Here is a 22,879-nt window from a genome sequence, read left to right as displayed (position 1 = left end):
TTGGTGTCCTAGGTATAGAGGAACCACACCAATCCATCCTAAATTTGGTGGTTAAATTCTACCGGGGTGACGATACTGTAGGAGAGGTCGAGAAAATGAAAAGTTTTCACTCTATTTTTTTCCTCCGCACTCTTCCATTTTGTTTCTAGCTTTTCCCTTCACCATTGTTCATTTTTTTCCTTCTAGCTTTTAGACTAAATAAAAAATGAAGAGATATAAAACAAGTGAAAAAGTGCAGAAGAAGAAAAAAAAAAAAAAAAAAAAAAACCAGGTGTGAAAATCACAATCTGCCGAAGACTCCATAATTTAAAGGTTAGTATGGTGCTCTCTTTAATTGTTACAAGAGAAGTTTGGTTCCTTAAGATTGAGAATGAGTTATTTCTGAATATCCTTTGTGATCGATTTACAAAACTTTATATTTATGATCAGAACTATTTATATTATTTATTCTATACAGATCACGTATGCTAATAATCAATTAAAACTATTTTTTTAATCAATCATTTGCAAATAGATAGATGATTCGTAATATTTTTATTGAATTTGTTCATATATTTTTATACGGTTCGATGACTAAACGATCTCATATTATTTTGATTTTTTGCACAAATGATTGCAATAGTGATTTAGAATAGGAACAAGTCTAATCATAAAAATAAAATTCTATGAATTAACAATAAGGTATCTTGAGTGGAGCCAAGTCTTTTCCTTGTATACATGAGGAGGAGATGAAAAGAAGCACAAACTTGTCATCATAACGATCTTTTAAATCAATCATACATGACGTTTTAATTCTTCATACATTAATGCACCATTAATTTAGAATACCCACATCAAATGTTGCATAAAATTCCCGAGGAAAATATAAAAGCTTAAGGGATCAAAAGTTGATTGGCTACCAGAAAACAATGGAAAGATCAAATCACTGTTGTGAGAGAAACTCAAAGCCTTTCATATTGCCGATAAAACTTTAGCTACAGCAACAGCAACAAAATCCAGAAAATATATATTTGGATGACTTTGCTGTGAAGTGGGAACATCACCACCACCCCACCTCCTACTCCTTTCTTTTTCCTTCTATTCCTGCAAATCTGTACCTCCGTAACAGTAAACAATTCAATATCCTCTCTCTCTCTCTCTCTCGCCCCCTCCTCTGTTTCTCTCTCTACTCATCTCCATCCCCATCTCTCAACCTACCACTCAATCTCCCCTTCTCTCTCCTCCTAGTCTCTCTCTCTCTCTCTCTCTAAACTCCTCCCATCCTTGAGTTAACATCAAAGACAGGTATTAAAAGAAAGGAGAAAAATCATGAAAAGTGATGACAGTCACGTCTCACCCGCCTCCTCCAGAACCTTTCCTTGAATCCAACTCCAACTCCAAACATTTCACAATCCAATTATGGGTCTTCCCAGAGTCTCAGATTTAGTCAAAAACCCCAATTAATTAACCCACAATCATCACCAAAAGACTACTTCTTTTTCCTCCAAAACATGACCGAGGTCCTCCAATCGCCGTCCCCATCTCACTTCCCTTCCTCTTCAAGCTCCTCCACTCCATGTGGTACTGCTTCACCTACACCCAATGACTCACCATACCCACATGCCTTTTTAGAGGACACCCTCCATGGGTATTTGGGTTCGGGGGAAGAAGAAGACGACGAAAGCGAAGACGAAGAGGAAGAAGAGAGGAATAGGAAGGAGAGGGACAGAGAGGGGGATCAACTTTCGCTTCTGACCCTTTTGGTCACTGCTTTCAGGAGGTCTTTGATTGGTTGCAGTAGTACTAATAGTGCAGATAGTGCAAGAGGGAAGCTTTCTTCCATGGAGATTGGGTGGCCTTCGAATGTCAGGCATGTTGCCCATGTCACCTTTGATCGGTTCAATGGGTTTCTTGGTTTGCCTGTTGAGCTTGAACCTGAGGTCCCCAGGAGGGCTCCAAGTGCCAGGTCCATTGCAAATTTTCAATCTTTTTCTTGGGGTTCATGTATATTTCTGTTTTGATTGATGGGCTTTTGAAGTTATGGGTTTCTGCTAATTGGGATTCTTGAAAGTTTTTATCTTGATAAAGTTGGTTGGTTGAATTTGTATTGGGAATCCCTGTGTTAGGTTTTCATTTGGTCAGATTGTGGATAAAAGATTTCTAAGGTGTTTTCTGGGTGGGTTTTGAAGCTGCATTCTTTTGTTCGGATATGCCTTGCTGGAAATTTTCCGTATTATGTCCTCGTTTTGTTTTAGTTTCTGTGTTGGCACATGGCATTATTTTGCTTTGCTTGCTGGTATTTGGTGTACTGATTCTGCTCTGTAGAATTTTATTTATTTTTCTTCACAAAAGACTCACCAATTATTGTAGCTTGTTCCATCAATTATATCCTTCAACATGTATCAACCAGGAAACGATGGATGCCAATTTTCTATTTACCTTATAATATGTCTGTTGTACAAGAATTTCATCACGATTCAACTCAACGGTGATGATGTGCTGTCAAATTTGAGTACTGTTTTGATTCTAAATGTGCATTGTTTTGCTCTTATTTTGGTTTTTTTCTTGAATTTCAAATACTTGGAAAATGATTGTCGGTGTTCATGTTTTACACCCATGTTTTGTTTTGAGTTAAGGAGTTGGTGCTTTGTCAGGGTCAAGTAAGATGAGAAATATGTTTGTGCTGCCAACTGTGGTTTGCAATTTATATCTAAATGTAATATAGAGAATAAGCACTGGATTTGGCACGTTGACTTCAATGAAGAAAAAATGGGACTGGATACGCCTATGTTCTTTATTTATACTTATAGTCTGTTGTATATTTGTTTTTTTTTTTTGTTGTTGTTGGACAAATGTTGTATATTTATGTTTAGTTTTCTTTTTTGTTCTTCACTTTAACAGCATCAATAAAGTTTAAGTACTATACTGACATTGATTTCATCTGCAGCGCAAATGTTTTTGGGGTCTCAACGGAGTCTATGCAGCTTTCATTTGATGCCAGAGGGAACAGTGTCCCAACAATACTCATTTTGATGCAAAGACATTTGTATGCACAAGGGGGTCTGCAGGTATATCACTCTTTTGCTTATGTTCCTTTCTTCCAGCACGTCCAGGGTAGAATGTAATTAGAAGATATACTTTCGGACACTTTGTTATAATTCAAAGTTTTAAACTACCTTCAATAAAAACTGAAGTTCAGTCATACATGCAGGCTGAAGGAATCTTCAGAATTAATGGTGAGAATAGTCAGGAGGAGTACGTCAGGGACCAATTAAATCGAGGAGTGATACCAGAGGGCATTGACGTGCACTGTTTGGCCGGTCTTATTAAGGTAAGGCTTTACCATGTGTTAATGACTAGTTTTCTTATTTGTTCCATCTTATTGTCATTGCTCCCTGTCCCCTCCCCCAATCAACCAAAGGTGAACTCATCGTTGAGCCCTTTCAGTTCATGTAATGACATTTGATGTTAAAATTCATGTGTTGTTGCTTCTCAGGCTTGGTTCCGAGAACTTCCAACTGCTGTGTTAGACTCTCTAACACCAGAGCAGGTAATGCAGTCCCAGTCGGAAGAAGAGTGTTCTGAACTCGTTAGGCTCCTACCTCCAACAGAAGCTGCATTATTGGATTGGGCAGTAAACCTAATGGCTGATGTTGCACAAATGGAACACTTCAACAAGATGAATGCGCGCAATATTGCCATGGTGTTTGCACCAAACATGACTCACGTGAGTGAAAACTTTATGCTCTAAAGTTTGTAGAAAAGAAGAACAACAATAAAACTGAAAAAACCCCGATTTCATGCATAATCTTCGTTATTAGCGACATCCACACCTACACGTTCTATATACTAGAGTAGGAGCCAATGTGTTAACTCAAATACCAGACTATCATAATCAATGCATTTGGCAAGTTTTGTTCGAAGCTTGAAGATATGGAGAACGAATTAGAATGGGATAAGAAAGAGGTATAGTTTTTGGTGGGACTTTTTATTGCAATGCTGGGTTATTTTGTAAGCTTAATATGTTCAAAGACCAGAAATCAGTCTTGTTACGAATCACCTAGGAAAAACCATTACAAATCTGATAGCTGCGTGGTGTGATTAATTTCTTCATCCAGTATCTTTTTTTCAGTTTCCAATTAGGGTTAGATGTGATAGTCTTCCTTCAGCATGTTTTCATATGTTTAAGCCACCCGTCATCAAATTACTTTTATTAACAAGTGTGTAACTTTCATTGTTCACAGATGGTAGATCCTTTGACTGCATTGATGTATGCCGTCCAAGTGATGAATTTCCTCAAGACTCTTATTGTCAAGACACTAAAAGAAAGAGAAGAATCTTTGGTGGAAACAGCCCCTGTACCCCGCCTAGAGCCTTCTGACGAGGATGAGCACCAAAGCACTCTTCAACCATATCACAAAGAGGCCAAAGAGGAGGCTGACGAGGAAAATGAAGAGGAGGGCGTATTTGTTGGCAAAGAACCTGCTTCAGAGAGCCCCCTTCATTCTACACAAAATGATCCCACAAGGGCAACAACTGAAAGTGGATCTCAAACTTTCCTATCTTCCATCAAGAATATCATTCCGGGAGGAAACTGGTTTCTGGCAGATAATTGTCCTTGTGAGGTTGTATCCCAAGTTAGCCCTTTGGCAAACAGGCCCCAAGAAGATGGTGTAACAAGTTCAGGTAGAGAGGCTCAACCAAACATTTGGAAGAGCAAAAGTGGTCAATCAAGCAGTCCGAGTGTGAAAAAGGGCCCCAAGAAGGTAAACGAGCAGCTGCTGATTCAAACTGCTGTGACTGCTGACAAGAGCAAAAGAAGTGGAATTCTTAGCCACATAAATTCGAGGACGGAGCTGGCTGAAGGTTGGCGTTGAAGAGTGTTTCGGAGGTGTTTTCGGGTGTTGGGGAGATTTGGCTTTATGTTTGTGTTTCCCCTGTGGAAATGTTGTGTATGTCCGTGTCTGTATGATGTAATGTGCGTGTGTTTACATTTGTTTGTGGATGAAGCTTCCTAACCTTGTCCCTTGTACGCATTTCCCCAACCCGATCTAACATTTTCTGTATTTTCAAGTAGAGGTTGGAAAGTGGTTGAAAATTCCTTGTTCCACTAGCAATGAAATTAGAAATATGCATTTCATTGAAATGTTTAATTCAGTTCGATAAATTAATAATCATAAAAGAAAGAGTGTCTGTCGATATCTTAGTACACCGATATATTTTTATTAAGGGATGAGAAGAATAAATTGGTTATGAACTTGCCATCCAAAATTCGAACATAAGGTTTTTCGTTTACAAATAAAAAGAAATACACTAGATTGTAGTATTAAATGACATGTGTATACGATATTTAATCAAAGTGCATTACTAATTTGGTTAGGTTGGGCACTTGGGGGCCTAGGAAGTTAAAATTAATCAGAGTTCATCAATTTTAATTTCGAATTAAGTTTTTAATTAAATTAATTAAAAATCGTTTTGATTAATAGACACAACGTTTGGAAAGAGTTGTATGGTTTCAGATACATTCAAAATGTATTTGAAAAGGTATGAAATAGCCTATATAACTGAAGACTTCTATCGTAGATCATCTTTTTCCTTTCTATCTCTCCCATACAAAACCTTACAGAGAGTAAACACACAAAGTAATTCGCCAGAATTCTATAATCTAGTGCGGGTTGTAGAATTAGATAGTTGTATCCTGGTCGAACAGACGTAGTAGAACCACAAGCATAAGAGTGGGACAAAAATACTGTTCGAAGGACATAACTTTTGCGCTAGCCACTATTTGTGATTCAGTCAAGTTAATATCATTTTAATTCCTGTATTTATTTCTGTTATTTCATTCTATATTGCAAGTATTTTTCATTAATAAAGATTTAGAATTTCAAGTTTTGTTATTTTTTATTTATTTTAGAATTGTTCTCCAACAGAAATACCGATTTTTTTTTTCTTTTACAAACAATATTCTATAGTGATATATATATATATATATATATAATTTTTTTTTTTTTTTGTTAGAAAAAGGCTTACAATGGTATATCAATAATAGTTCAAATTTCAAATTCATCTTTATTAAGAATTAAACTTAAGATATCTCACTTACAAATAAAAAACAATACCGTCAAACCGTAATCCTAAGTGTCTATTCTACCCCGATATTGGATTCATAAGAAAATCGGTTGTATATGGGTTGACATACAAGCCGAGTTTTATCGACTCGGTCCAATTATTTTCGTGGAATAGCCGGTCTAGATGGGTGGAGCGGGGAAATAAACAAACAAAAGTGAGTGGGAGTCGGGACTAGTGATCGGGTCAAGAAATCCCCGCTCCATATTTTGTCAAAAAACCCGCCGAGCCTAAAACCCAAACCTCCACAAGTTTCCACCTTTCCCCGTCTTTGCTTTCATCGTCGGAGCAAAATCGATGTTTCTTAGCAGCCTCACAGCACGTTCATCGAATTCTCAAATCAAATTTTCTTTTCTTGGTGTTGGTACTTGGTAGACGCCGGCAGCAGCAAAGTTAGATTGCTTTCTTCAGAGGTAACCCCAACTTTTTGATTTGCTTTGTTTTCATTACCTTCGTATTCAAATCGTGATCGGTCGATTACCCTCTTATGTTACAGTGTCACAGATTGTTGAATTACGCATGATTTTATTCAGACGCAGACCATTTCACAGAATGAACATTCATGCCCTCCATAGCAATTTCTGCTCTCTGCTCCCTGTTCAACTTCCGTCTCGAATGTACGTGTGTTTGCCACCAAACCCACATTTTTCAATGACATTTGATTGCTTTTCGAAATCGGAATCTCAATTTTTGCGTCTTAAAAATGATGGGTTTTGCAGGGAAAGTCATTTGTGGTTTGTTTTGCCTGGTGAGGTGAAGAGTGAGGGCCTTTTGAATCGGTATTTCGAGCTTCTGTCACCGTCTGAGAGAGATAATGTTTTGGGCATGCGTGGGATTGAGCTCCAGAAAAGAGCATTGCTTGCCCGGGCATTGGTTCGGACTACGATTTCTAGATATGTAGGTCACTCTCCTTTGCTTTTACAAGTTAGAGAACATGACTGTTTGTGTTGTTTGTATGGTTAATGTGGATATCTAAACGTTCTTTTGTTTGATACTAGATCAGACAAACCATCGAGTTGATCCGAGATCCTTAAACTTTAAAAAGAACAGTCATGGGAAGCCTGAGGTATGCTTCTTTTTCTTACCAAGTCTAGTGAAAATTGTTGTCATCTATGCTCCCATTTACTTGGCTTGGTTTTTCTTACAGTCATGTTCTTTGAGCTCTTTAATTTTTCCGGTGCAAATTCTGATTGTTCTTGTAGCTTACTCGAGTAGGTAGAGTGGAAAAATGCGGATGGCTGGCAGCCACCACCGTTGCATTTCAACCTCTCGCACACTTCTTCCTTGATAGCTTGTGGAGTAACGGTGGATTCACCAGTAAGTATTCGGAGTATTCAAGTATGTGTGTGTGTGTGTGTGTGTGTGTGTGTATAAAATTATGTATGCATAAATATTGTTGTTGATGAAGTTATAATTTGGAACTTATGTGATTGCATTTCTGATTTTAGATCGGTATAGATGTGGAAAATAAGAAACGGAAGTTGAAGAACGAAATTTTAGCTTTTGCTCGACGGTACTTTTCTTCTCATGAAGTGGAACATTTATCTTCTATTTCGGACATTGAAATTCAGCGTCAACAGTTTATAAAATTATGGACTCTCAAGGTCTGTGAGACTGATCGAATAAGGGTTTAGGGTTATGTTTTCTCAAGCTTTTTCTTATTGCCATGGATCTCCTTTCTCCTTTCCAGGAGGCATATGTGAAAGCATTGGGAAAGGGCTTCTCTGCTTCACCGTTTAAGACCTTCACCATTCGATTCAGGGATGCAGCTAAGGGAGGCGTCGATTCATCTGGGGATGTAGATTCAGAGGTTTGTCAGAGACTCGTAAACAAAAATTATTGCAACATCTTCCATGGGTATCAAACTGAATACGTTTTATATAGAGTCCAGGGATTGTATGCATTTTATATATCTTGAAGAAGTTTTGGCCTCCCTTTGATTATTCTCTTTGTTGTTAGATGTCCGAAATCAGCGTTGAACCTTTTGGCCCCGTGAACCTCACGAGAAATTGGCAATTTTCGCTTCTAGAGTTGGCCGGCTCTCATTATGCTGCGATTTGCATGGAAAGACATAAAACCATTGGAGGTGAGATCTTCCGTTTTCCTTTTCGTTAATAATTTTTATAATTATTTTGGATCAATCAAACAATTGAGAAACAAGTTCTACAAAGTATAAATTTTAACAACTTCCAGGTAAAGAAAACGCTCCGATAGAATTGACAGTGTGGAGAAGTATTCCGTTTGTTGAAGAAGAATGTGTTACAGGAACTGATGCGGCTGTACCAATTGGCGGATAGAATTGTCTTCGTCGTCTTGCTCAACTAGTATAAAGTTTTCTAGCCAGTGATTCTGTTGAACAGTTGGTACTTCAAACCCATGTATTGTTACAGAGAAGTTCCTCGAACCCACCAAATCGGAACTGAGTTTGTCCGAATTAATTTGCCCATCACTTGCAGGAAACTTGTCCTCTGGCATTGTGTTTGTGTGTTCAATAGCCAAAAGCCGATAAGTAATAAAATTCAAGCAAAGATAGCGACCTTCACCTCAACTTTTCTCACGATTTCGAATCCAAAACCCAAGCTGATTTGAGACGTCTGCGAAGAGATATCACCAGTAGTCTTTACAAGAACAGACACCATTCCTAAAATGGTGAAAACGAGTTGCATCTCTGACAACAAACTGGCGATCGACAATCCTGCTTACCAACTTTATGAACAAATGACAGTCTCCGCATACCCTCAGGTTCTTTATCACTACGATTTCGGTCCCTGGTGCAGTATTTAAGAGCGCGAATGCAATTGCCAATTTTTCACTGTGAACTAATTGCTCTTCGTTTCTTCCTTGATCATTCTCATCGGACACGCCAGGTTCCGTCATTAAATTTTCTAATTCATCCAGCATCCTATATATTTCTTCAGTCTGACGATGGGTTCTATCGCCAGCCAAGAAAACATGAACTGTTCCTTTGCATTCGACATAGCTAAACCCTGGCTCCTTTTTGAGCTTCCTTTCCCTCATCATAACTCGAACCATCAAAACCCCCTCTAGATTCTTCGCATCGGAGTATATATTCGACAACAACACATAGTAACCGATATTGGTTGGCTCAAGCTCGATGACGTGCTCAAATGCTAACTCTGCCAGCTCTACGTTTTTATAAATTTTACAGGCACCCAAGAGGGCACCCCATACTGCACCATCAGGATTTACCGGCATGGACTCAATTAGCTCCTTGGCTTCCTTGAGTCGACCTGCGCGACCTAAAAGATCTACCATGCAAGAGTAATGCTCTGGACCAGGCTGCAATCCATATCTTTTCTCCATTGCAGCAAAATACTCCAACCCCTTATCAGTCAATCCCGCATGGCTACACGCAGACAAAACAGTCACGAAAACAGTTTTGTCAGGTCTAATTCCGGTCATAACCATTTTTTCAAAGAGCTCCAACGCAACCTCTCCTTGTCCATGCAACCCATACCCACCTACAATCGCTGTCCAGGAAACCAAGCTTTTCTGAGGCATGGCATCGAAAATAGCATGAGCCTTCACCAAATTACCACACCTAGCGTACATATTAACCAGGGCATTATTCAAATACGGATTAGAACCAAATCCGCAAGACTCTATCCGCCGCTCTACCTCACGTCCAATGCCCTGTGCACCGAGGTGAGTGCAAGACGAAAGAACACCAACTAGTGTCACAGGATCAGGACAAATACCACAAGACTCCATCTCCTTATACAAGCTCAAAACATGAGTAGCGAGACCATTTTGCGCGTACCCGGAAATCATCGCATTCCAAGTAATCAAACCCTTCTCAGGCATTGCATCAAACAGCTTCCTTGCATGATCAAGCGACCCACACTTCACATACATAGTCAGCAAACAATTCGTCACGGACGAATCAATGTCGAAGCCGCACTTAACACTAGAGCCATGAAGGCACATCCCAAACCCCAAATGCACCGGAGCAGCGCACCCGGGAACCAAACCCAGCATTGTAACTGAATTAACCGCCACGCGCGCCTCCCTCATCCGACGAAACAACAAAACCGCGTCAGAAAATCTCGAATTCGAAGTGTGCCCAGCTATCAGCGCATTGTAGCAAACAGTCAGCATCCTCGAGTGGGGATTTTCATCGAACACTTTCCGTGCATCGTCAACCAAGCAACACTTACAGTACATCGAAACGAGAGCAGTTTGCACAAAGGGTTCGGGTTCGCAGCCGGTTTTGAGCACATGGCAGTGGAGGAGCGAGCCGGTCAAACGAAGCGAGAGCGCGGCGCAGGATTTGAGAGCGAAGGGGAAAGTGAAGGCGTTGGGCGAGTGGCCACGGCGGAGCATTTGGCGGTAAACAGTGAGAGCTTCGAAGAAGAGACATTGCTTCGATAGCTCTCGTAATCGAGCGTTCCATGAAGACTCCCACATCGGATAACACTCGCAGCTTACACTGCAAAATATGTGTAAGCCAATTCACAACGTTGCTGCACGTGATCGATTTGAGAGGGCACGTGATGTTGAAGGGTCCATGGTAATTGCGGTGGTCCGCGAAGCATTTTGTCACCCAAACGAACTAGATAACAGGCTTGGATTGGATAGAGTGATCAGCTTTGGCCCGAGAAACCAGAAAAGGAAATATCTCTACGGCGATGGAAGCCGTACATTTCTCGACCGTTGCTTCCCGCCACTTGTCTACGACGTCGCATTCCGTGTCCACCAACAGAGGCTTCTCCGGTTCCAAGTATGAGGCGGCGAGGAGTCCGGCGGTCAAGCTGGGATCCTCCTGGACTGCTTCGGGCAGCCCCGCTTGGCTCACTTCTAGGAACTTGTTCACTGTATGTCCTCAAATCTTGTTTGGTTTCCGAGAAAACGCAGGAAAATAATTTGGATTTTGAAGCCGGCACTGAAAGTTTCGTACTTTTTTTATTTTTGCTGATAAATTTGTGTTTGGTGAATTGTTGTTAGAGGGAGATATGGGGTTGGGTGAATTCGAAGCAAGTTACGATTGCTCGGAAGGAGTTGCGGGGGATTGTGAGGGCTGAAATGTTTGGCCAGTTGACGAGTGGGCTCGAATCGGCTTGGAGCAAGCTCAAAGGCGAAGGTTTGCTTCTTCTGAACTTCTTTTTTCCTTCTACGATTTAAAATTTTGAATCAAATTTTCTAGGGTCAAGTGAGTTCTATTAAAAAGCACTTGTTTGGGATTTGCTTCCGGAAGGGTTAAAAGTGTTTTTTAACAGCCAAAAGCGGTACTAGAATGTAGAAGCGCTTTCTGGAGAAGCACTTGCTATGTGCTTCTTTGAAAGCACTTCCAAGTTCCAAATGTTTTTCCAGGAAGCGCTTGGATTTATAATGAAGTTTTTCTGCATGCTTATAACAAAAGCACCCTTAGAAGAAGCACTTATGAGCAGAACTGCTTCCTACAAAAGCAGTCCCAAATGAGCCCTTACAGGGTTAAATTGGAGAGGAGAAAAACCCTTCAACGAGTCACTTTTCATTTTCTAATTGATTCTTAGTGGTGGACAAATTTCATCGGTGCGCTTCTCGAATTGAAGAGTCGGCATGATTTATTTTTACTTTCTAAAGTATTGGCCTTGAAGTGTTTTTCTCTATAGTGTAATTTTATCAAGGGCTTCTATGTAAAAAACCCCTTAAAATTCCATAGCATGATCGCAGTGATCACTGGGCTTTTGTACTGCAGAGGTTTTGACTAAGGAGAATATAGCGGAGCCTATGAGAGATATAAGGAGGGCTCTTTTGGAAGCTGATGTGAGCCTTCCTGTTGTAAGAAGGTTTGTGCAAGCTGTCAGTGACCAGGCTGTTGGTGTCGGAGTTCTTCGAGGAGTGAAGCCGGATCAGCAATTGGTCAAGGTAACTTCACACATTGTATATGTTGAGAATGAGTCCCACATTGATGGGAGGGGGGACCTTGCATGGGCTTATAAGAGGTTGGGCTACTCCCCCTATTGCCAATTGGTTTTATGGTGGAATCTCAACTTTCTTCAGTATAACGATACATGATTCTCTTGCTTTTCAGGGAAAAGCTAGGTAGTCTATTTTAAGCATCGATTCCTTATGAATTATGATAGTCAATTGCGGCTTCTTTCAGATTGTGAATGACGAGCTAGTGAAACTGATGGGTGGAGAGGTGTCTGAACTTACCTTTGCAAAATCTGGTCCCACTGTTATTTTATTGGCTGGCTTACAAGGAGTTGGGAAGACGACTGTATGCGCAAAATTGGCTAATTACCTTAAGAAACTGGTGCATTTCCACGAGCATATCCCTCTTTCATACCATTATTATATGCATTGGAGCTATGCAAAATTTACTTTTTTGCTTTTCTTTTTTTCCATTTTCTGACCCTGTGACATACACCACTCACAGGGGAAGACTTCTATGCTTGTCGCTGGTGATGTATACAGACCTGCTGCTATTGACCAACTTGTAATTTTAGGTGAACAGGTATGCGATTTGCATTGCCAATAAAGTGAACGACTTTACATTTCCAGCGACTCTTTATGTTCTAAGTTTTTGGTCCACGTTCATTCTTATGTGAAAGTTGAAGCTTGAAACAGGTAAAAGTGCCTGTATATACAGCAGGGACTGACACTAAACCTTCAGAAATAGCTAGGCAAGGTTTAGCGGAGGCTAAAAAGAAAAACATAGATGTAGTAATAATGGATACTGCTGGAAGGCTTCAGGTAATTCTTTTACGAATGTCATTTTTGTGTAATTCTGTGATGATATTTTGAGAACGTATGCTGGTTATATTAACTTTGTCTTGAGTTTTTTGTTTTTTTTTTGGTTTTCTTCTGTTTATCAGATAGACAAAGGAATGATGGATGAGCTGAAAGAAGTTAAGCGGGTTTTGAATCCCACAGAGGTTTTGCTTGTTGTGGATGCAATGACTGGCCAAGAAGCTGCAGGTATTCAGATTTCAGGCTTATAGTTCAATTTTTTGATGTATTTTCAAGTTTAATCACCCAAATAGACAGATTCTATCTTCTTTCCCTTTCTTCCATTATTGCTGCAAAACTAGACAGAGAAGCAAAACAAGCATGGTTTTTTACTGTAATCCTTGTTTTGGTAGTATTTGTGGATCATATCTCTGTACCCACTTAGGAAAAGAAATATGATCCATCTGCAATTTCATGTACACATAAGAGTTAGGAAATTGGTTGCTCTATTTAATGTTCGAGATAAAAAACCAAATTCATACCATCTGAACTGAATTATGAGATTCGTAGACTCAATTGTTAATTTGTGTCATGTGTCATCAATTTGCATGTCATTTGATGTTCTTAGTGTGTGAATACACATTGACGCAATTCAAGTGATCATTATTTCAAAAATGTAATGTTACCATGCCACAAACGAAATTATGAATACTTGTAGAAGTAAGCTGACTATGTTCTTTGAGTTTGCAGCTTTAGTCACAACATTCAACGTAGAGATTGGGATTACTGGAGCTATTTTAACAAAGCTAGATGGGGATTCTAGAGGTGGAGCAGCTTTGAGTGTTAAAGAGGTTTGCTTCTTGTTGCCTTACTTGTTTTGTCATAGTAATCTCATTTGTTCTGCCCCATTTATTATTCATCATTAAATTTCAAGTGAGTGCGAAGCTAAAAATAAACGTTTATGGTATAAACCATGATTTGAAAATCTCAAGGGAAAATTAACTCTTTCTACAGGAAGAATCACTTATGATATTGAAGTTTGTATAATTTATCAAGAATTTTGCTTTCAATAGTATTCAATATTATTCATGTTTGCATTTCTCTGTAGCATTCAGATGACGTAGTTGCGTTTTGAAGCATCTCTTCTTGCTAAAATAGTTAAGCTACTCAAATACTTTTCTGTAATTGTTTTCCTAATAATGAGTTAATGGCAGGTATCAGGAAAGCCAATCAAACTTGTTGGGCGAGGAGAGAGGATGGAGGACCTTGAACCATTTTACCCAGACCGTATGGCGGGACGCATATTAGGAATGGGAGATGTTCTCTCATTTGTGGAAAAGGCGCAAGAAGTTGTGAGTGGGGTTTTATTCCTCTGTGTAAATTCCACACCCAGATTCCCTGAATATTTATATGAGTTCTAATTGAGTTGTCAATATAGATGAAACAAGAAGATGCTGAAGACTTGCAAAAGAAGATAATGAGTGCAAAGTTTGATTTCAACGATTTCCTAAAACAAACTCGTGCTGTTGCACGCATGGGTTCCATGACTCGTGTTCTTGGAATGATCCCTGGCATGGGCAAGGTATGAAAGCCTGTTTGGTTCCATTCTGTATATTTACTTTTAGGAGGTTGTATTTGATTCGGTACACATACACTTATGACCTGAAATTTGATAGTTGCTGAGATCCAGCGGGTTCCTTATTTTGGTTGTATTTAATTCTTAGAACTTTCCAATTTGCCTGACTGAACAGGTTACTCCCGCACAAATTCGAGAAGCAGAGAAGAGTTTGAAGATAATGGAAGCAATGATTGAAGTGATGACCCCCGGTATCTTATTCCTTTTGATTTATTGAAACTACCATTTAATGAAAATACTGCTTCTTCATGGTGCGCTGCAGGTTATATATGGCTTTCTGATTCTCATCTTTGATTACAGAGGAAAAGGAGAAGCCAGAGTTGTTGGCAGAATCTTCATCCAGGAGAAAAAGAGTTGCTCAAGAGTCCGGGAAAACAGAGCAGCAGGTATGTGCAATGGCTACCTACGGTTTAAGTGTCCTCATATCAGCTTCCCCGTAAAAAGGGCTTGCGGATGTTGAATGTATATTTGATTTTCACAATCAGCTGCTGCTACTACATATAACTGCAATGTTCTTAATGATGTCAATATCAGGTGAGCCAACTTGTTGCTCAACTCTTCCAAATGCGAGTTCGTATGAAGAATCTAATGGGTGTAATGGAAGGCGGCTCTATTCCTGCGCTGAACAATCTTGAAGAATCTCTCAAAACTGAACAAAAGGTGCTTCACTTTCCATTACTTTTGTTTGCTCTCGGTAGTTTATATGCCATGCTAACGAACTGTATAAAATGTCTCTGCCATCTAGTTTTGCCGTGCGCACTTAGCAGCTTTTATTCATTTATCAATTATCATAGACTGTTGTTGCATGGTGGATACATCTTTTACGGTTTGGGATTCCTCCTTTTTCAGGCTCCTCCTGGCACTGCAAGGCGGAAGCGACGATCTGATTCAAGGAGGCAGTTTGTTGGCTCGGCATCTCGGCCCGGTCCTCGTGGTTTCGGAGGGGGAAACTGAACGAGCATAGCTAGCGGGAGTTCATGTCAATGAGATTCGTGTTCTCAGTATTTTACACTCTCAGAGATATGTTTGCGTACAACTCCACAAGCATATTACATATTCTCCATGATTGCTGTAGGCCATGTATCAAGCTCATTGTATATTCACTTTTTTTGTAAGCAATCTGTTTTTTGTATTAATGGGAAATTCTTGCATGTTGCGTTGCAACACTCTTTATGACGTCACTCGTCCACGTCCGTGTGCGATTCATGACCATTGATATCGATGATGTTAGTGGAGTCCACAATGCATCAACAGTCAAATTTCGCCCACCTGCCTGGGCATTCCGGTAGCAAATATCTAAATCTTAAATAACTGATTTTACATATCGTTTCCTTACAGTAGCAAATATCTAAATCTTAAATAACTGATTTTACATATCGTCTCCTTATAGTTGTAGTGATATAAAAAGCCCCATTTATTGTTCAATTCATATCAAAGTGATAAAATGTTGGAAAAAATTAGTTACAAGTAACAATTTAGCTAAATTCTAGAATGAATCGGTCATTATGGTTCAAAAATTTTAGCCGTTGAACAAGGATTCAACGACTGAGATTCTAGAACATGACATGAGCCGATTTATTCTTAGAAAACTCCATAACTTAGGTTTTTGAATGGAAAGAGGATCCTCTTCAGATTCAATTTAGGATTCTCACATTTTAGTCATTTATCATACATCGTACGATCATAAATCATTTGACTTTTTTTTATTTAAAATTAAACACAAATAGTATTTGACGAAAACTAACCACACGATGTACGATGAATAGTTAAGATGTAAGGATCTAAAGTGGATCTAGAGAGGATCCTCTTTCCATTCAAAAACCTAAATTGTGGGGTTTTCTAAGAATATATCGGCTCATGTCATGTTCTAGAATCTCAGTCGTTGAATCCTTGTTCAATGGCTAAGATTACTCATTCGCTCTAGACGAACACAAGAGGAACCAAATGTCTGAATTTATTTGTCTTGGATGACTAGTGACGAGGGGCTTTCCTACAATCTCTCGTCCCTTCACCCTCCAAATGCGGATAGGCCTAGAACGAGTCACGGGTGGATTTGTAGGATGGTTTACGAAAAACAAGAAAGTAGGCTAGTTAAAGTTAGAAGACTCAGAAAAACATGACAAACCGTTGCACCTCAACCTAAGAGATCAACACGTGTGTTCCAAGAAAAAAGCTACTGACACGTGTCTCTGCCTCACATCTTCTCTCTCTTTCTGCTTCTGATATCTCTCGAGTCTCTCCTCCCTTCCCTTCGTACCGCCGTAGAAAGAAAGAAAGAAAGAACACACAGGAAGAAAGCAAGAAATTGCAAAGAAAATGGCGGATTCGACATTTCCAGCAGCTAATGTGGATGCAGAATTGAATCCAGGAACTAACAAGAACTTTGAGGAAGACAGTGGATCGTCTCTAGTAACTACCTCCAAGGAAATCAAGGTGATTTTTTACAACGCTCGAATTTTTGTATTCTCAAATACTCGTACGGAACCACAAACTTTTAATAAAAAATAGAACTCGAGAATACTAGGACTTAATTGAGGGAGGACAAAATGTGGCTTATATCTATCCCGCTTGTTGTTTATTTCTTTTGGTTTCCGTAGTTTTTTTTTTTTTTTAATTAAAAGTTTGTAATCAGTCTTATTAGTGTTGTGTGTATACAATCATATCGAATAAATAGTGATTTCCGCAATCATATTTTGTCGGCTTGCACTCCTCACCTTACTGTGATGCTATTGATAATTGAATACAAACGTGCACTTCGCGGTTGATGCTTTAGCCAATTTTGGGGTCATCAGTCCTCTGATTGTATTTGGTTAGATGTAGTTTTTGAATGTATCTAGTTTTTCTTTTGTGTAAAAGAAAAGCACGAAAATAAGTGGAGGAATGGGAAAATCGTTTTATCGAAAAGTGATAAGTACGCGATGGGTTTGAAGGTTGGTCCCACGATCTCAGGTAACCAAATCTCTAATACCATGCTAGACAGCCATTGACACTTACATGTGAAGTTATTAGTGAACCTCATAACCCTTTAACAGCTTATTTCAAGCTAACACGAACACTTTTAGCGACAAGGTTTCGTACAAAAAAAAAAGTCCGGAAATCTTGGTATTCTTTTGTGCCTCTCTTCTGTATGCAGTGCAGTCTGGCTAATAATGTTGCGCTGTTTATTTTCAAGGACAAATTAGAGGCTGAAGAGAGAAAGCAGCAGAAGGAGAAGGAGAAGGAGAGGGAGAAGGAGAAGAAAGATGCAGCGCAGACGCTCAAGAAAAACATTATTATCTCAGCGGTGGTCGTGGCTGCAGTCGGCGCTATATTTGCCCTAACCAAGAAATTGAGAGAGAAGTGAACTTCGATGCCGAACCAGATAGAAGCAATATGGCAAAATTTTGCATCCTTCTTCCCCCCATTTGCTTCTCTTTCTTCTACCGTTGTTATTTTGAAATGAACATGCATGATATCCATTTGGACACCCTGCGTATGTACTTTCGGTTAATTTGACGTAGATTAATTTGGTAATTCTCTGTCAAGTGTCAGCTATATATACATTATGAAATTGTGTAAGGAAACATATGCAATCTAATACAATGTTCCTTTTGTTGTTTTCCCAAGAATATTGAATAAAATTCAGTTCAAATATGGCTGGGGGAGGAGTTGCATGGAGAACTAATGCACTAGCAAAAGAGTTTGGGGGAGGCGCTTGAAACGCGCCATCGCAGTTTTGCAGACTTGAGCTCGATAGAGCGATATTGAGAGTTGGATTTGGAATGCGATATATTGAGAGTTGGATTTGGAATACATCTTGCAATAAGTTGGTCATAATTAGGTATACTTCATGTTATTTAGCTAAGACAATTTGGAATACACCATGCAATAAGTCGGTCATAATTGGATATACTTCATGGTTATTTAGCTAAGACGAACATATGACCGCTCACGTACAATTTAGTAATAAATTCATATAAGTTGCCATAACTAAGCATATAGTACAATGTAGTTAGTTTTTATGTTTTACATTTTTTTTTAATGTAAATCATAGGCTGTTTTAATTATTTGATGCTAGAATATCGATGTTCGTATAGTACAGACGCGCAACCTTGAACAAGTATCCATCTACGCATTCATAACAATAAAAATGAAGAGATATAGGTTGTTTGTAGTCTAATCAAACTTTACACATCGATCTTTTATGCTCTGATAATTTTCTTCATCTGCAAACACGTTTTATTTTCTGGATGCCAAACCATACACTTCCTGCTGTCCTTGATACTGAAGAAGATTCGAACAAATTCTGGATGTCTTTCTCTATTTTAATAGGTAATGTCACGGGAGCATATCTCTCCACAACCTTCCCTTCTTTGTTACCCAAAAACTTATTAAAGTTCCATTGGATGCCACTCCCAAATATCCCACCTTTCTGCCCCTTTAAGAATCTGTAAAGGGGTACCTCGTTCTTCCCATTCACCTCAATCTTGTCAAAGAGTGGAAATTCAGCTTTAAATCTCCTCATTGTTTCCTGGCTTTTGTCCTGCAACTGGTTTCAAGGAAACGCCAAAATCTCAAAATATTTGTTTTTGTACTTTCCATACGAAACACTTAATTCCTTGAAGTTTGATTGTGTTAAATATTTTGAAGCAACATTCGCTATAACAACCACCTTCCCACTGTATTCACTCAGATTTACGTCTTTATCATGAATATCCTTGACAGTGAATTCGTATACAGATTTGGAACTTTCTTCAGCCATAATTCGAGGAGAAGAGAATTGGGAAGTGTAAAAGTAGCGGAAGAAAGCAAAACCCAGAAAGAAAAGAGAGACCCAGTTGGTGAATTTCAACGAACACATGCCAACATGTTACTTTGGTTCTCACTCGAAAACTCTATTTTTTTTTAATTTTTTATGACGTGACATCTCATAAAAATTGTATGAAATGCCCAAAAAACAACTCAAGTTTGCTAGTGTTCACCACATTGCCAAAGATTTTAGTAACAATAATTTATAAGCTAATTGTACATAGCATAAGCATATATAGTATCCATCTATTATTTTAGGAGAAATTCTATTGTTAGATACACCGTTATGTAATGGTACTACATATTTCATTCCATATCGATTTTTACCCAAAGTAAATAAAATATTTCATTCTATATCCCAAAAATACTTTAGAACATATCTATCTTTATCTTTCCCTTGTGTTCCATTTTTGTGTATTTTTTGCAATTGTAAGAGATGCTGGTTTCAAATTACCAACTGAAATTGTAACAAATACTAAAAACAGTAAAAAAAAAACCCAAATTGAATTTAGAGAAATGCATACACTGAATCAAAACCAATAAATTAAGAAATGAAGTCAAATTCCAGTGAAGTGTATTCTTTCACCTCTGTCACCTCACTTCTCAGTTTGCTTGTTTTTATTTTTTATTTTTTTTATTTTTATAAATCTCAAAACCACTTTGTTTCTCAACTACTTGCTTGAACTTCTTGAACACAACAAACGCATCGTACTTGTGTCTCAGCACATAAGCCCAGCATATTTGACTTTTGACACCGAAATCTCTTCCTTAATGCGTTATATCACGTTCAACATAAAAAAATTAAATTAAATTAATATAAGTATATTAATTCAATAAATAATGTTTTTCATAAAAAAGAATGATTAAATCGTAATGGTCCCTTGACTGAAGATGGACAAAAGGATGCCGATAATGTGTTGTAGAGAGGGTGCGGCAAAATGTAGAAAGAATTGGGTGAATTTTGAGGTGATATTGCGCACTCTATTGTGCCTTTATTTAAAGTAGCAGAGAAGGTAAATTCCTTATCCTAATATGATTAACTCCATTGTGCATTTTTGCTTATCACCCTCAAACGGCAATAATGCCCTCCATGTTAGTTATAACTATTATAGTGTTTAAATTTAAGATTTGTAATTTCACCAATACAAGATGATTATATTGATTTCACCATTATGTAAGGCTATTAAATATTTCATTCAACACATATTTTTACCATAAATAAATAAATATTTCATTCTTTATGACCCGAAAATACTTTTAGAACAAATCAAATAAACTAGCAGAAAATACAATTTCATGGTAAACTATGAAGTGGTGTTGGCCAACATGGGAACTCCAAAGGAAAGATGTCTATCTCATATGAGTCAAACCAAGAACAAGAAGCAGCAGATAGATCACTCTTCGTACAACCCCTTCTTCCCATCTTTAATGTTCTTGTGCGGATGTTGCAGGTCACAACATGATGTAGCATATCTAGGTACACGATTTCCTCATTATTTCGGTCTAAACCTAGCACTGTAATAAACTCACAGTTCCTCATATATTCTTACGCGTTGGTTAGCAATCAGTGGATCTTCTGAAACCATTTGGTCCGTGGAAGCACTCTCTATCAAACACCATTTATCTCTGCCGTGAGTAGCTGTCTCTTCTTCTTTCAACTCCCAAATACACAGAATATACAGCAATAAGGAAAAAAACAGCTCGCACATCCGCAGACGCCCTTGCCACACGCCTAAGCGGTAGTCTCTAATAATAATGCCTAAGCTGTAGTCTCTGTTATTAATTCGATCATCTACACACTTACCAAATTCAGTGAAATGAAAATTATCAGTAGTGATATCACCAACACCAGTACTAGTACTGTTCTTGTTGAACGGATCCATCCGAACAACCAATCCATGAAAACCAAACCAATGCAACATTCCATTGTACGTAATTAACTAAGCGTCCATGAAATCAATACCTTCTATAATCTTTAGTTTCCGAGTACGATAAAACTGACTTTCTCCATTCACCAGTTTTAGAAGAGAATATCTCCACCTTGAAGTGGCCGGGGTCGTAAGTGTGTGTAATTCTCTCAACAACATACCTATAGTAAGCATCACACAAGAATCCTACTTGTACAAGGCCGCGCCATTGAGGTGCTGGAGGAAGACCAACCCATCGCTTTGTGTGTGGATTGCAGAGGTAGTACTCGCGTTGACAGTATCTGGTTGCACAACACAAAATTAAGTCATTATGTGTTCCCTACCACAATCGGACCTCCGTTATTAATTCTTATTGGCTCCACAACCGGAAGGCTCCACAGACATGGTAAAACTTTCCCTTTCGTCCTCAAATTTGGAGTGGAAAAACAAAGTACCTCTTGTCAGATTAACAAAAGAAGGATCAGAGATAAGAGCGAGCCAACGCTTTGACTCGGACTTGAATCTAGTAACCGATTCGCAAGGAAGTCGACAAAGGATTTCAGTCAACAGACCATCGGGTAGATCATCAATAGTCATTGTTTTGATGATAAGAGATTGAAAGAGCTTTGCAATAGAACCTGCATACGGCATGGACATATATAAACACACGTCTGTGCATATATAAAGCAGACATCAATTTTTAGGGTTTTTCAGGGTTGAACTAGGAATCCTTTGACGAAAAAACAAACTAGGAATCATAATCCGATAAAGTTGGATAGGAGACTTACTTCTTAGTCACGTCTCTAGTGGATTACATCGCTTCCTTGGCATACACGTCCTCCGTTAGATCCAAGTACTCTAAGTCTTTTCTTAGAGTCTCTTCTAAAGTCTTCATGGGTCTTTCTCTACCCCTTCAGCCCTGAACCTCTGTCTCATTATTGCATCTTCTATTCGGAGCGTCAATAGGCCTTTGTTTCACATGTCCAAACCACCGTAACTGATCTTCTCTCATCTTTCCTTCAATTTTGGCTACTCCTAGTTTGCCTCGGATATCCTCATTTCTAATCTTATCCTTTCTCGTGTGCCCACACATCCAACGAAGCATTAGCATCTCCGCTACACCCATTTTATGTACGTGTTGATGCTTCACCGCCCAACATTTTGTGCCATAAAGCATTGACGGCCTTATTGCCGTCCTATAAAATTTTCCCTAGAGCTTCGATAGCATACGACGGTCACACAATACTTCGGATGCACTCTTCCACTTCATCCATCCAACTTGTATTCTATGGTTGATGTCTCCATCCAATTCTCTGTTCTTTTGCAATATAGATCCTATGTTGCGAAAACGGTCATTTTTTGGTACTTCTTGGTTTCCAATCCTCACCCCTAACTCATCTGAGCCTCTGTTTGTACTGAATTTGCACTCCATATACTCTGTCTTTGACCGATTTAGGTGAAAACCTTTAAATTCTAACACTTCTCTCCAAAGGTTAAGCTTCGCATTTACTCATTCATGAGTTTCATCTATCAAGCTAATTTATTTATTTTTTAGTTTATTTTATTTATTCACTTATGTTTTAAAAATTAAGATTGCAGTTTTATTTATGATTTATTTATGCTTAGGGAGGATACTTGGAATTGAAAATCGAAATATTTATGGACCAAGTCGGATTGCACCAAATGGTTCAGTTTTTACGGTTTTGAAATAGTTTTGGTTTGAAACCGAACCGCAGTTAAGGAAAACGGTATAGTTTCGATTTTGAAC

The 22,879-nt window shown here is 38.7% G+C and overlaps 6 protein-coding genes and 1 pseudogene across 8 annotated transcripts; 4 read left to right on the top strand and 3 right to left on the bottom strand.

Moving 5' to 3' along the window:
- Nucleotides 1-952: 952 nt before the first annotated feature.
- LOC137712893 (rho GTPase-activating protein 5-like) lies at nt 953-5,138 on the top strand. Its single transcript, XM_068452078.1, has 5 exons — nt 953-1,945; nt 2,927-3,047; nt 3,191-3,310; nt 3,476-3,706; nt 4,224-5,138. Exons 1-5 carry the CDS (start codon nt 1,491-1,493, stop codon nt 4,854-4,856), a joined length of 1,560 nt encoding a protein of 519 aa, XP_068308179.1. The 5' UTR covers nt 953-1,490; the 3' UTR covers nt 4,857-5,138.
- Nucleotides 5,139-6,275: 1,137 nt separating this feature from the next.
- Nucleotides 6,276-8,547, top strand: LOC137712817 (uncharacterized). Of its 3 annotated transcripts, none has more exons than XM_068451986.1 (9): nt 6,276-6,518; nt 6,639-6,722; nt 6,825-7,002; nt 7,109-7,171; nt 7,321-7,443; nt 7,554-7,709; nt 7,796-7,915; nt 8,065-8,191; nt 8,299-8,547. In XM_068451986.1, exons 2-9 carry the CDS (start codon nt 6,658-6,660, stop codon nt 8,400-8,402), a joined length of 936 nt encoding a protein of 311 aa, XP_068308087.1. In that variant the 5' UTR covers nt 6,276-6,518; nt 6,639-6,657; the 3' UTR covers nt 8,403-8,547. The 3 variants fall into 3 exon arrangements, with proteins under 3 accessions (XP_068308087.1, XP_068308086.1, XP_068308085.1); XM_068451985.1 differs by having other exon boundaries at nt 6,602-6,722; nt 7,321-7,422; XM_068451984.1 differs by having other exon boundaries at nt 6,602-6,722.
- Nucleotides 8,548-8,712: 165 nt separating this feature from the next.
- Nucleotides 8,713-10,647, bottom strand: LOC137712815 (putative pentatricopeptide repeat-containing protein At3g11460, mitochondrial). The gene has a single exon (XM_068451982.1). It carries the CDS (start codon nt 10,531-10,533, stop codon nt 8,713-8,715), a length of 1,821 nt encoding a protein of 606 aa, XP_068308083.1. The 5' UTR covers nt 10,534-10,647.
- Nucleotides 10,648-10,695: 48 nt separating this feature from the next.
- Nucleotides 10,696-15,576, top strand: LOC137712816 (signal recognition particle subunit SRP54, chloroplastic-like). The gene is made up of 14 exons (XM_068451983.1): nt 10,696-10,940; nt 11,071-11,206; nt 11,804-11,973; nt 12,212-12,364; nt 12,488-12,565; nt 12,679-12,804; nt 12,927-13,029; nt 13,531-13,631; nt 13,995-14,132; nt 14,219-14,362; nt 14,532-14,607; nt 14,717-14,802; nt 14,951-15,076; nt 15,266-15,576. The coding sequence occupies exons 1-14, from the start codon at nt 10,755-10,757 to the stop codon at nt 15,368-15,370; spliced, it is 1,728 nt and encodes a 575-aa protein (XP_068308084.1). The 5' UTR covers nt 10,696-10,754; the 3' UTR covers nt 15,371-15,576.
- Nucleotides 15,577-16,675: 1,099 nt separating this feature from the next.
- LOC137711985 (uncharacterized) lies at nt 16,676-18,016 on the top strand. Its single transcript, XM_068451133.1, has 2 exons — nt 16,676-16,849; nt 17,589-18,016. The coding sequence occupies exons 1-2, from the start codon at nt 16,733-16,735 to the stop codon at nt 17,757-17,759; spliced, it is 288 nt and encodes a 95-aa protein (XP_068307234.1). The 5' UTR covers nt 16,676-16,732; the 3' UTR covers nt 17,760-18,016.
- A 601-nt stretch (nt 18,017-18,617) lies between these two features.
- LOC137713356 (probable phospholipid hydroperoxide glutathione peroxidase) lies at nt 18,618-19,256 on the bottom strand (annotated as a pseudogene).
- Nucleotides 19,257-20,730: 1,474 nt separating this feature from the next.
- LOC137713354 (uncharacterized) lies at nt 20,731-21,762 on the bottom strand. Its single transcript, XM_068452646.1, has 3 exons — nt 21,515-21,762; nt 21,168-21,413; nt 20,731-21,064 (listed from the first exon to the last, which is right to left on the bottom strand). Exons 1-3 carry the CDS (start codon nt 21,760-21,762, stop codon nt 20,731-20,733), a joined length of 828 nt encoding a protein of 275 aa, XP_068308747.1.
- Between the last annotated feature and the right edge of the window lie 1,117 nt (nt 21,763-22,879).

The sequence above is a fragment of the Pyrus communis genome, chromosome 13 (genome assembly GCF_963583255.1).
Source record: "Pyrus communis chromosome 13, drPyrComm1.1, whole genome shotgun sequence".
NCBI lineage: Eukaryota > Viridiplantae > Streptophyta > Magnoliopsida > Rosales > Rosaceae > Pyrus > Pyrus communis.
This window is presented reverse-complemented; position numbering and strand designations above follow the sequence as displayed.

What these genes read in the sequence shown, in the direction of transcription:
- LOC137712817 (XM_068451984.1), top strand. Translation starts at nt 6,625, where the DNA reads ATGATTTTATTCAGACGCAGACCATTTCACAGAATGAACATTCATGCC. An exon ending in GTTCAACTTCCGTCTCGAAT is followed by an intron (nt 6,723 to 6,824) that starts GTACGTGTGTTT and finishes TGGGTTTTGCAG; the next exon opens with GGAAAGTCATTTGTGGTTTG. An exon ending in TAAGTATTCGGAGTATTCAA is followed by an intron (nt 7,444 to 7,553) that starts GTATGTGTGTGT and finishes TTCTGATTTTAG; the next exon opens with ATCGGTATAGATGTGGAAAA.
- LOC137712893 (XM_068452078.1), top strand. Translation starts at nt 1,491, where the DNA reads ATGACCGAGGTCCTCCAATCGCCGTCCCCATCTCACTTCCCTTCCTCT. An exon ending in ATGCACAAGGGGGTCTGCAG is followed by an intron (nt 3,048 to 3,190) that starts GTATATCACTCT and finishes TCATACATGCAG; the next exon opens with GCTGAAGGAATCTTCAGAAT. An exon ending in TTGCACCAAACATGACTCAC is followed by an intron (nt 3,707 to 4,223) that starts GTGAGTGAAAAC and finishes CATTGTTCACAG; the next exon opens with ATGGTAGATCCTTTGACTGC.
- LOC137712815 (XM_068451982.1), bottom strand. Translation starts at nt 10,533, where the DNA reads ATGTGGGAGTCTTCATGGAACGCTCGATTACGAGAGCTATCGAAGCAA.
- LOC137713354 (XM_068452646.1), bottom strand. Translation starts at nt 21,762, where the DNA reads ATGCCGTATGCAGGTTCTATTGCAAAGCTCTTTCAATCTCTTATCATC. An exon ending in GAAAGGGAAAGTTTTACCAT is followed by an intron (nt 21,414 to 21,514) that starts GTCTGTGGAGCC and finishes TTGTGCAACCAG; the next exon opens with ATACTGTCAACGCGAGTACT. An exon ending in GAAACTAAAGATTATAGAAG is followed by an intron (nt 21,065 to 21,167) that starts GTATTGATTTCA and finishes CAACAAGAACAG; the next exon opens with TACTAGTACTGGTGTTGGTG.
- LOC137711985 (XM_068451133.1), top strand. Translation starts at nt 16,733, where the DNA reads ATGGCGGATTCGACATTTCCAGCAGCTAATGTGGATGCAGAATTGAAT. An exon ending in CTACCTCCAAGGAAATCAAG is followed by an intron (nt 16,850 to 17,588) that starts GTGATTTTTTAC and finishes TTTATTTTCAAG; the next exon opens with GACAAATTAGAGGCTGAAGA.
- LOC137712816 (XM_068451983.1), top strand. Translation starts at nt 10,755, where the DNA reads ATGGAAGCCGTACATTTCTCGACCGTTGCTTCCCGCCACTTGTCTACG. An exon ending in GATTGAAGTGATGACCCCCG is followed by an intron (nt 14,608 to 14,716) that starts GTATCTTATTCC and finishes CTTTGATTACAG; the next exon opens with AGGAAAAGGAGAAGCCAGAG. An exon ending in CTCTCAAAACTGAACAAAAG is followed by an intron (nt 15,077 to 15,265) that starts GTGCTTCACTTT and finishes CTCCTTTTTCAG; the next exon opens with GCTCCTCCTGGCACTGCAAG.